At 43.8% G+C, this 12,551-nt stretch overlaps 1 protein-coding gene across 6 annotated transcripts in view; it reads left to right on the forward strand.

The window, feature by feature from the left end:
• Add1 (adducin 1) overlaps positions 1-12,551 on the forward strand; it is a 68,308-nt gene that overhangs the window by 39,764 nt on the left and 15,993 nt on the right. For all 6 annotated transcript variants that reach the window (XM_076864261.2, XM_076864263.1, XM_076864259.1 and 3 more), the window contains 5 exons: positions 5,506-5,586; positions 6,045-6,194; positions 7,789-7,932; positions 8,036-8,134; positions 8,965-9,141. In XM_076864261.2, coding sequence (XP_076720376.1) covers positions 5,506-5,586; positions 6,045-6,194; positions 7,789-7,932; positions 8,036-8,134; positions 8,965-9,141 — 651 coding nt within the window. The remainder of the gene's footprint in view (positions 1-5,505; positions 5,587-6,044; positions 6,195-7,788; positions 7,933-8,035; positions 8,135-8,964; positions 9,142-12,551) is intronic.

A 12,551-nucleotide genomic window follows, 5' to 3' on the forward strand; every position in this document is an offset into this window, starting at 1 on the left:
GGGAAGCAGCCTTGCCATCCTTTCTCTTCAGATGCTGGACTAAAGAAGAATGATCTTGAGAATTGGCAAGTCAGAAGTTATGAGGATAGCTGTTTTTCAAAATTTCTTTCTTGCCTGGTAACCTAATAAATGAGTGTTTACCAAATTATAGGCAGTTCCTAAAATTCTTTTTATACTTAAAATTTCCTTCCAAATCAGATCAAGGTCTTCTCTTTTTCACACTTACTTATCTCTTCATCTGCTCCAGTTTTAAGCTTTTTTTTTTCAATATAATCAGTCCATTTCTTTTCTTCAGTACATTCTTGTAAAAAATATTACCGGATATCTACTTTCTTGTATCAGGCCTTGTTCTAATTTGAATTATGTCAGTGAGTGAGGAGTCTAACCCTGGTGGATGGTTCCTTTTTTGTTCTAACCATCAGCCCTTATTTGCTTGTTTTTGTCCATCTTGCTTTCATGGTCCATCATTTCAGTCTTGTGCTACTTGCTGCTCCTGCATCTCGGCAGCCAGATCCTACTGTAGAATCTCATCACAGAACCCATTGGCTTTCTGCTATCTTCAGAGCTCCAGACCTGCCCCCCAGCAAATGACCTCATTATGCCACAGAAAAAATGGGATGCTTTGCATTGTGTCCTCCTGGTGGCCTCTCCCAGGGCCCTGCCTCTGATCAGACTTCCTCTCCTGGCTTGGCACCTCATCTGCTCCTGCCCTTTTACATTGTTCAGGCATCAGCAGGTGTCTTGTTAGTGTTGTTGTTTTTTATAGAGATGGCTTTTTTCTCTGACCTGCTTCTTTGGGTTGGTTTTTAAACTTTTGCAGTCGTGTGTGTGTGTGTGTGTGTGTGTGTGTGTGTGTGTGTTTCCATTTAATTTCCTTTATTGGATATTTAAAATTATTAATACAGTACCTGCTGTTGTAACATCTCTCTTAGGAGGGTCACTTAAATTGTTTAGTCCTTTTCTCTCTCTCACACTCACGCACACTCACACACATGCATACACATGCATGCACACACACATGCATACACACATGTACACACTCCCATGCTCACACACTCATACACACTCTCCCATAGGGTGGTTTTCCACACATGGACTCGTACCCAGTGGTGCTTGGTTCAGTTATCTTCTGAACTTGAAGGACTGTCCAACCCCCTGAGCTGATAGTCTAGAGCCCACCCTTGTGGCCAGTGTTCTGGGTGTCTGAGACTGGACATTGATCTCAGGCAGGGCTCCTGAGTTGCCCTCTCACTTATTCATTCTCATTGTTTAATGTGAACTTGACAATTACAAAATGCAGGCTGCTCCTGTCCTGCCCATGTGCTGCACTTACATGGTATGGTGCGCAGCTTCCCATAGCAGTGGCCTTCCCTCTGTGAACTTCCTTGTTGTTTGGCTCCACCCACAGTAGTGTCAGCTCTCTAAGGGGTGGTGCAGTCCTGGTCCCTGCTGTGGCCCAGTATCAAGAACGGTGCCTGCATAGGATCCAGGCCATCAGTACCTGTGGGGTGATCAATGGAATGACAGCCCCGCTGAGCCGAAATTACCTCAGTAAAATGACAAGCAAGAGCTGCTAGGCCTTTTGTTTTTGCTCAGTAATCCAGTTGGCCAGCACATTGTGGGCTCCCTGGTGTCTGCTGGATAGTTGCTGGCCTCTGGTCATCATGCTTGACAGGGTGCTCTAGTGGAGACTCAGTGCTGGATAGTTGCCTAAAAACTAGTTCCATGGAAATCTTTCCAGCTGTAATAGGAAATGTAATCCATGGCTTTAATAAAAGCTTCACATTCTTTGCAGGTTTTTAAAATGCTGTCTACCACTAGTCCTTTTATAATGCTATATTTAAGTAAATCTGACTCATGTAAATTACGTGTTTTTTCCTTTAATTGTTTAGGAATTGATAGAATTAAAACATTATAGTTAAGTGTTTTAGTCTCCTGTAACTGGTCACTTGGGTCTTAATGCTGAGTGAAAAGAAATCCAAGTTACCAAAAATATTTTCTAAATCTTGTGAACTAGAACTAGAGTTTTTGAGGAAGAGAGATTTTTTAAAATATATATATATAGTTTTTATTTTTTTGTTTTATTATTTGTGGCTTCCATTTTTTGTTTTACTAAGTATTGTTGTATAGGTAATTGACAGAAAAGAAATATTTATTAATTAATAATGCATTCTGCTGTCATTTATTTTTAAAAAATCAATAAAAATGCAAAAAAAGAAATATTAATTAAGTTTATCAGTGTAACAAAATAGGCCAATAGGTCGTTTCGCCCTTTCTTGAAAGCAGGTCAGGGGAATTTTCCACTCAAGGGATTTAAAGTGCTGACAGGTCTCAGAGAACTGGATTGGAAGGTCTAGACTAGATCTTTGTTGTGAGATGGTGTTGGATTTAGAGCCTTTGGATAGAAGAGGGGCAAGCCAGGGTGGCCCAGCTAGCATGGTGAACTCCACATCTTTCCTTGTGGTCCATAGCTGGGGGTGTCTGTATTTTGCATTTTCTCCTTTTTGCTTCAGACTCAGAGAATTGTATTTTAGAGATCTGCTAAGCTCACAAATGGAAGTGTGTCATGAGGAAATAAGTCAAAGTAAAACAGTATGTACAAATGTATTAAATATAACATTATTTATAGCAATGAAAAATTATCCAGCAATAGAAAATGGCTTAGTTATTTTTAAAAAAATATTTTTTAGTTATAGATGGATACAATGCCTTTATTTTATCTTTTTATTTTTATGTGGTGCTGAGGATCAAACCCAGTGCCTCACACATGCTAGGCAAGTGCTGGGCCACTGAGTTACAACTCCAGCCCCATGGCTTAGTTACCCAACATCAGTTTGAGAGAACATTATATTCTGTGAAAAATAAACTTACATGAAACATGACAAATAAAACATTATTAGAAATGAGAAAATATGAAATATGTCTACTGTTTACAGCAGTGTGAGAATATGTATACATGTAGACAAAGGAAAAAATGATTTAAAATAACTATGGTTTTTAAAAAAGTGAACCCTGACAGCATGTTTCTAAAATTTGCATGATTTAATTCCTGATACAAAAAAAAAAAAAGTTATAGCCCAGGTCGGTGCAGTGGTACATACCTGCAATCCCAGCTGCTTGAGTCACTGAGGTAAGTGGATCACAAGTTTGAAGCCAGCGTGGGCAACTTAGTGAGACCCTGTCTCAAAATAAAAATGTCTAGGAGGTAGCTCAGTGGCAGAGTGCCTAATACTGCAAACTAAAAAATGTTTAAAAAGCTTACAATCTGGAAGATTTTTCCCCATATATAGCTAACAAATTAATATCCAGGATAAAGAACTATCAATAAGAAAAGGAGAAACCAGTATAAAATACACAAAATGTAAGACAATAACTTCACAAAAAGGGAAATGTCTTTAAAAAATATGGAATGTTGCTTATTGGTAACCAGAAAATTGTCAGTTAAAACCACAATGAAATATGTTGCAGACTTCAGATTTAAATTTCAAAAAAAAGATGATTGTGGAAGCCCAGAACTGTTGAATGCTTCAGGCAGGAGTGTATATTACATCATGCCCTTTGGAAAGGGACTTGGTGTCACCTCCTCGTTACCCCCTGGAGAAACTTGAGCATGTACATCAGGATACAGGTGCAGGAGCATTCATAGTAGCCTGGTTTATACAGCAGAAGCTGAAGCCACATGCCTTGATGGGAGAATAGATGCACAAGCTATAGCGTTTCACAAAGTGGCTGCTGCACAGCGGTGAGAGCAAGCTGCAGCCGTGTTCTGGAGGACATGAGAAACACATTGGGAAAGATACTGCTGAAGAATTCATAGAGCAGGCTTCCACCTGCATGAGGCTCATAAGCAGAAATTAAATATCATGCTGGGCAGAAATGAATGTGTATGTAGGAAAACTGTAAGGAAGAGAAAGTCTATTCTTAATATATAATTCAGAATAGTAGTTATTTTTGAAATTTGGGAGAAATGGAGCTCCTGAGTTGTTATTCTAAAGCTGATTGATTGGTTCATGGCTGCTTGATTTGTTATTATATTTAAATTATCATATACTTTCCCTAACTCCTGGTTTATTACATGCTGGTTATGTGCTCTACCGTTGAATGACACCCTCAGCTTGAATTTGAAGATCATATACCTTCTAAATACCCTTGTATGTGGGATTTCAAAATAGAAACTTAAGATAATCCAACAGAATCTAAATTTTAGAGTTTTTCTTTCTTCCATCCTTATTTTTTCTTTATTCCAATTAATTAAACAAATTCCTTGTTTTATTTTGTTTTGACCCAACTTGGAAGTTAAGGCAGTTGCTTTGTTTTGCTTTAGATAGTCAAAAAGGTCAGTGTACTTTTTTTAGGTAGAAAAGAATTGACTTCAGGAAATAAAACATGCAGCTGAATCACCATTGATGGGAATGTGCAAGCACAAAGCATGCGTATGCTTTGGAAATACCTAAGAGAGAGAGCCCAGGCCCTGAGCAGCAGAGCTGCATGGAGATGGGTATTGCTGAGTCCGAGTGTAGAGAAATTGTTTGTGATTTACTACTGTTCCTCCTGTTGCCAAGAGCAGTAGTGGTGGGGCAATGCCATTTATCCAGAGCTTTCTTGTGAGTAGGAACCCTTACCAACCCCGTTCTACTGAGAGAATCAGGTGAGTTTAGAATGAGGGTGACATTAAGCAAGGATAGTTTCAGATACCTGAGACTTGTCACAGGTAGAGCTTGCTCTGTGTCGCACACCAGCAACTGTCATGAGAGATGGGACAAGGCGATTCTGTTCAGCGACAGGACTGCCTGATCAGTAGGTCTGTCCAGGTCTTTTGGTGGTTATTGCAGTATCATGGTGCCCGCAACATAGGCTCCCAGCAAGAATTGCTGAGTGATAAATGGAGCAGGCCCCATTAGAATGTGCCCAAGCCTACCCTCAGTTAGATGGGATTTTCTTGTGGGCAGGACTCTTCTGTTTTACTGGTGTGTTCCTTGTCTGGTGTGTGCTTGGTACATAATGCCACATCTGTAGTGAATGAATTTTTTTGGAGAAACATACTTTGGAAGGAGCAAAGAATAGTGAGGTGGTGTTTTTTCTGATGAAGCCCTAAGGAGAGATTGCTTTCATTTATAATTTTTAATCATTTTTCTATCATGCCACAGGTTTTGAGTATTAAAAAAAAACCATTTTGACTTTTAAAAAGTAGGTTTTTGGTTTTCCTTATTATACCTCTGAGAGTGACCTTCTTGCCCATTTGCAGTAGAATAATCTGGTATCAGAGGGCTAGTGTGGAACTGGTTATTTTCCACAAATCATTTTTCATGAGTGCCACCAGGAAGCACTTGATGTACTTTATGATCAATTACTATGTGATATAAACCCAGAAGGCTTCCAGTGCCTCTTGGTTTGTGGTAGGCTCTCTGCCGAGGGGCCTCCCATAACTCAGCTGTGAGTTGTGCCTGGGAGAGATGCAGGTGCTTTCATCAGGACTTGAGAACTAATGCAGTCATTTTCCCACAGACCAGAGTGAACTCGGAGCAGGAGCACTTCCTCATTGTACCTTTTGGACTTCTTTACAGTGAAGTGACTGCATCCAGCCTGGTAAGAATGTCCTCCTTTGCACCAAGTTTGAACAGTCACGCTGAATCTTCAAGTGCTTTCCAATCCGTTGGCATACACAGTACTCAAGGAGTGGGAGAATCCAGTCGACATATAGAACTGATTAATTCAGTTAGAGAACAAGCTTTGAGAGAAGTTAGAGGCTCTTTGAACTTGGGTTTTAAACAGTTTACAGTTGCCAGGCGTGGTGGTGCACACCTGTAATACTGGCAACTTGGGAGGCTGAGGCAGGAGGATCATGAGTTCAAAGCTGGCCTCAGTAGTGCAGTGAGGCCCTAACCAACTTAGCAGGACCTTGTCTTAAATAAGAAAAAAAGGGCTGGGGATGTGGCTTAGTGCTCACATGTCCCTGGATTCAATCCATGATACAAAAAAAAAAAAAAAAAAAAAAAAAAAATTCAAGTTCTTAACATTTAAAATTTTTGTTTCTTTTATTTCAGGTTAAGATAAATCTACAAGGGGATATTGTGGATCGTGGAAGTACTAACCTAGGAGTGAACCAAGCTGGCTTCACATTGCATTCTGCAATCTATGCTGCACGGCCAGATGTTAAGTGTGTTGTGCACATTCACACCCCAGCAGGAGCTGCGGTGAGTGCTGCCCGGGGCATCGAGGTCCTCGCTGGAGGTGCTGCACATACCTGAGTTGCACTTGCTTGTTTCATAATAGGGATCGAGTCCAGGGCCTTGCACTTTCCAGGCAAGCACTCTACCACTGAGCTATACTCTAAGCCACTAGTTTGACTTTCTTAAGAGCAAAAGAAAAGATTTTGTCCTTCTGCAAGGATTAAGGAGAAAACTACGTAGAAAGTGGCTCTTGGAAATGGCCTCAAAGAATAGGCCAGATATGACTGGCCAGGTCAAAAGAAGAAGCACCCACAGACAGCCACAGTGTAGCTGTGGACAGCCATGGGAGGCAGGGACCTAAATAGTCATTGCTGGATCCAGATTAGAATACTGTCCTGGGGTGCTGCGGTTGTGGCTCAGTAGCAGAGCGCTTTACCTCTTTGGGGTTGTATGTACAATCTAATTTTGAAGAACCTCTAATAAATCTGAAAATGTTCTTTTGACTGTATGATTAGAGAATCACAGAGGGTTGAGATGCTAGGGTCAGATTTCATTGTGTTGAGATCTGTGGGGTAGAGGCTGGTGTGTGCTCAGGGAGAGGCTGTGGACACTGGGACTGAGCCTGCAGAGGGGAGGGGGGAAGATCGGAACCAGCCTGCCAAGCTGCCCCACAGACCTTCTGTCCAGAGCCAGAGGACCCAGCCTGGGTCGCTGGGCAGAGGCACATGTAGTGCAGCTGCCAGGAGATCTGGCCTCCAAGCCTAGAGCTTCCTGGGACCTTCCTGGGGCCTCAAAAAAGGAAAAAAGAGAAGGTTTTGGAATAACTTCCTTGGTAAGGCAGTTCCTATGAAGGTGGATCCACTGAAAGGAACTCTGTGTGGTTTTGTCTTTTAGATGAGCTTTTCCTCTGTGCCGCTGTGCTGTACGTGTCCGAATCTTTGGACCTTGTCGGTCTAGTCAGAGCTGCTGTCTGTAGAAGACCTTCAGAGTTAGACATTTTAAGGCCAATTTTGGGGAATTTGAGGAAGTGTAAGGGCTTTGTGAACACTCAATTTTTTTTTTCTTTCAGTCTTAATTTTACATAAATGTAGAGAAATTGTACAGTCTCATTGTCCTAAACTCTTGGTATATTTGGTTTTATCTAAATTTCAGGTGTTTTGTTTCTACTTGCAACTTGACAAAAAACTATGCCATATGCAGTGGCTAAGGAGGCTGAGGCAGGAGGATCGCAGGTTCAAAGCCAGCCTCAGCAACTTAGCAAGGCCCTAAATAACACAGCGAGACTCTATCTCTGAATAAACTATAAAAAGGCTGGGGATATGGCTCAGTGGCTAAGTGCCACTATTTTTGAGGAACCCATGAGGCTTTCTTTGTGCTGCACCAAGGCTCACTGAGTCCATACGTCTTAGCTTATATAGCACTATAACCAGTGGAAACTCCAGAGATGTAGGTCTTGTCCCGAGTGAGCCCAGAAGTGCTGTTTATGCATATTTTCATGTGTTCATTCACCCCAAGGAAACGTGTGCTTTCTATATCTGTGAGGCGAGTGCTTGCAAGCCAGTTGCAGATTGATGCTGACTTTTCCTTCCCTGGTGACGACTGACTCCTTGTTCTCCAGGTCTCTGCCATGAAGTGCGGCCTCTTGCCCATCTCCCCAGAAGCACTTTCCCTTGGAGAAGTGGCTTATCATGACTATCATGGCATTCTGGTTGATGAAGAGGAAAAGGTTTTGATTCAGAAAAATCTGGGGCCCAGAAGTAAGGTCAGTGGGCCTGGCACCTGGTCTTTCCTGGAGGGAAGAAGAAGCGCTCCGAGGCATGTCCGTCTCGTTGCCTGGCTCCATCCTACTCCATGCTTCCCCTCAGGTTCTCATTCTCCGGAATCACGGGCTCGTGTCAGTGGGAGAGAGCGTGGAGGAGGCTTTCTATTACATCCATAACCTCGTGGTCGCGTGTGAAATCCAGGTGAGGGTGGTCGTCCTGCAGGGTGTGAAGTTCACTTAGTGTTTTCAGGGGTCCTGAGCCTTTGAGCAATCTTTGCCAAAGATGAGCTCATGAATTTGGAACTTGGCCAGGACAAATGCATTTTACTGATTTAAGTTAGCAAAAGATTACTGGACTTTTCATTCCTAATTTTTTATTTTTCAAATACATAAGTTGTCAGCATTTGTGGAGCACTGGTATATGCCAGGACTCATGTTGGGCACTTTTTTTTTTTTTAATATTTATTTAGTTGTATATGAACATACAGTGTCTTTATTTATTTTGATGTGGTGCTGAGGTTCGAACCCAGTGCCTCACACATGCGAGGCAAGTACTTTACCACTGAGCCCAAGCCCCAGCCCCATGTTGGGCACTTTGTGTGGGTCATGTGTGTGTTATTTCCCTCTGCCTTTACACGCCCCTTTTGAAAACGCTGGAGCTGAGAGGTGGGTTCATCCAGACTCGTGGCCAGGACACTGCCCAAGCTCTGCTCCAGGCCAGGCTCTCATTCTCCCTGACTTAGGTTTGGTGCCAGTGAGGCTCCAAGTCTTGAGGGTCCTGAACGGTGCTTTGTTTTCCTATTTATCTGCCAAGTGTAAATGCCCAATGTCTTTGTCATGCTGGAGAAGAACTCTGAAAGTCGTGTTAGAGTCAGCAGATCAGTGCCCACCGTGCTTTTTTTTTTTAATTCTTACCACTGATGGCTCACTTTGTTGAAACCTGCATAGCTGTACAAGTACGTGTCATAGTCGTCTGCTTTTCTGAGTCTCTCTATGGTATGCAAGCCATGGTGTTTGCTTGTTTTGGAAAAGGTTCGGACGCTGGCCAGTGCAGGAGGGCCAGACAATTTAGTACTGCTGGATCCCGGGAAGTACAAGGCCAAATCCCGTGCTCCAGGGTCTCCGGCGGGGGAAGGCACTGCATCACCTCCTAAGTGGCAGATTGGGGAGCAGGAATTTGAAGCCCTCATGAGGATGCTTGATAATCTGGTAAGAATGGTGCCGCCACTCGATTAGAAAATTTCTTTCCTGAAAGTGCATTGATTTTTTTTTTTTTTTTTTTTTTTTTTTAATGGCAAGCAAGATGGCTACTTTTACATGTATCTGAATGTCACCCTCAAAAATCATGAAGCCGGGGCTGGGGTTGTGGCTCAGTGGTAGAGTGCTTGCCTAGTGTGCTTGGGGCCCTGGGTTCAATCCTCAGCACCACATAAATGTAAAATAAAGATATTGTGTCCACCTAGAACTTGAGAATTAAAAAAAAAAAAAAAAAATCATGAAGCCGCCAGGCTTTTTAATGTGTAGGCTGAATCACAGTAAGCCACAGCGGTGTTTTGTTTTCCCATCTAATGTTGTGTTGGGGCAGGTGGGGCAGGAGCGCAGGCTCCTGCTGGCCAGCGTCCACAGGCAGGCTGGAGGGCCTTGCCACATTGTCAGCCTGGTGTCTGTGTAGTTGTAGCTGCTTGGGGCCTGGTTGCTGGGTTCCACAGCTCTCTGCCTATCGTATTGGTGGGAGACCCTATGCTACTTATGTCAGGGACACAGAATGGTACCAGCAGGGCACAGAAGCAGGATGGCTTGCAGCATTGATGGCGAGGGCAAGACCACAGACCGCATACCACACTGGCTTCATGTAGACCAGGTCTATGATGGGGTGGCTGAGGACGGATCTTGTCCTTCTGCAAGGATCAAGGAAGAAACTGTACGTAGAAGGTGGCTCTTGGAAATGGCCTCAAAGAATAGGCCAGAACATGACTGGCCAGGTCAAAAGAAGAAGCACCCACAGACAGCCACAGTGCAGCTGGGGACAGCCATGGGAGGCAGGGACCTAAATAGTCATTGCTGGATCCAGATTAGAATACTGTCCTGCGGGGCAGGGTCATTTCTCAGTGGCAGCGCTTGCCTAGCATGTGTGAGACACTGGGTTCCATCCTCAGTACCACATAAAAATAAATAAATGTGTCTGTCTACAACTAAAAAATAAAAAAACACTGTCCTAGGATTTTTTTGGTGACTTAATGGCTAGAGATAATTTTTATTGTTGTTGTTTTGGGGTTTTTCTCTGAGGTCTGAGTAGTGAACCCAGGAACTTACGCAGGCCAGGCAGGTGCTGTACCCCTGAGCCACATCCCAGCATTGTCCTCGAGTTTCCAGCCCTCCAAACACATCATGGGGCTTTAGTGCTGCCACAGGGCCCCCCTCATGCCACATTGAACCTCTCAGGTGGGCTTTGGGAAGGCCCATCCTAGTGCCCCATGATGGCCAGTGTGCTGCATGTGAGGCGTCGTCCCCTCCATCAGCTGCATTCCATCAGGGAGGAGGGGATGACAGAACAGTCTCTGTGACCTCTGCATCCTGCATTCACTGACCCCCTTCGCATGGAATCTTGAGAAGATTGCAGTGTTTGGCTCAGGAGTTCATGGCCCTGTGATGGAAGTGGCAAACAGATTTCAGGTCACTGTGTGATCTAGGGGTGACAGGCACAGTGGGAGGGACAGAGATAGTGGCAGGGCAGGAGTCTCGGGCCCAAATTGGTTAAGGAACGCAGGAAAAGGAGCAAAAGCTAACAAATCAGGTACAAGAAGCTGTTGGAATGAGGGGGCAGCTGGAGTTGGTGTCCCTTCAGGAAAGTTGCAGCTAGAGAAGAAGTGACCTGAGTGTCCTGAGGTGAGGAGTGCGGAGCTGGCCCAGGCATAGGGTTCCTTCCTCCTGGTCCACCATCCCACCCCGCTCCTAGCCAAGAGTCACATGAGGAAGGGGGAGAGGAGATAAGGCTCTGCATATCTACTCATCTCGTGCTTTCAGGACATTTTGGAAGGTGGAGAGTGAAATCTAAATTAGGCACTAACTCTGATTTAATAGAAGAGGAAGGCTAATAGTGAAGTGTGTCTTACAGAAAGTATATTTTATTTGGTTTCTTCAATAAGTGCACGTTATTAACAGTTTTAATATTAAAGTTCTGTGTAGCTTATAAGAAATAAACTGGAAGCCACGAATGATGGTGCACACCTGTAATCCCAGCAATTTGGGAGGCTGAGGCAGGAGGATTATAAATTGGAGGCTAGCCTTAGCAATTTAATGAGGCCCTACACCACTTAGTGAGACTCTGTATCAAAATAAACACGAATGGGACTGGGTGCAGTGGCGCAGCCTGGAATCCCAGCAACTTGGGAGGCTGAGATATGAGGATTGTTAGTTCAAAGCCAGCCTCAGCAACTTAGTGAGGCACTAAGCAACTCAGTGAGACCCTGTCTCTAAATAAAATACAAAATAGGGGTTGGGATTTGGCTCAGTAGTCATGTGCACCTGAGTTAAATTCTCTCAGGACCAAGAATGTAAATAAATAAATAAATAAAAAGGGATGGGAATTCAGTGCACCTGGCTCACTCACTCTCAGTACCAAAGGAAGAAAGAAGGAACAAACGAACATCAGGCTGGGGCTGGGGTTGTGGCTCAGTGGTAGAGCACTTGCCTAGCACATGTGAGGCACTGGGTTCCATCCTCAGCGCCATCTAAAGGTAAATACATAAAATGAAGGTATTTTGAAAAAGAAAGAAAGAAAGAAAGAAATGAACTGGACGAGAGTTGCCGACTGTGGTCTGTGTTTACAGCATCTGATTTGCTGCTGTGCTGTCTGCTAATGATGGAGCAGATAGAGAGCAGGTGAGAGTAGTAGATGTCTAGTAGTAGATGTAGTAGATGTCTCATCTCAAACATCTACACTTAGAAGAAATGCGCACTTGTTTCCACAGCAAAATAGAACTTCAGCTCCTCCAAAAAGGAACAGATCTATATATCTTGTGTCTATCTGCTTACCTGTGTGTGTGTGTGTGTGTGTGTGTGTGTGTACGCACACGTGCATGCGCGTGCATGCTCTGGGGGTTGAACCCACAGGACCTGGGTACTAAGCACAAGCTCTACTGCTGAGCTACATCCCCAGCACCCCCATATTTTAAATCATGAGCCAAATAATTGTTCACAGGATCAAGTATTAGAGAATTCTGGTTTGACAGCATTAGAAGGGAAGAATGAAGAAAAACCAGTGCCCCTGTCACTGTCAGAATAAAATGGTGTTTGTGGGTCCTGAGACTGTACCCTGAAGCCAGGGAGATGCCCCACGTGCAGGCAGAGGCGGTGTCGACAGAGCTGTGTGTCCAGGCAGTGCTCTGGCCAAGTCATCCCTCAGTACCCCTCAGCAGAGCTTGCTCATGGAGGCAAAGTGCCTGTGCAGGTAGATCTCGCCTTTCTGAGGAACACAATGAAGATGACTCCCTTAATGAAGATGGCCATTTAAAAATTTTTTTTTAGTTATAAATGGATACGGTATCTTTATGTATTTATCTTTATGTGGTGCTGAGGATGAAACCCAGTGACTCAACCTGTATGAGGCAAGAGCTCCA

This window comes from Callospermophilus lateralis, chromosome 8 (assembly GCF_048772815.1).
Source record: "Callospermophilus lateralis isolate mCalLat2 chromosome 8, mCalLat2.hap1, whole genome shotgun sequence".
NCBI classification, from domain to species: Eukaryota; Metazoa; Chordata; class Mammalia; order Rodentia; family Sciuridae; genus Callospermophilus; species Callospermophilus lateralis.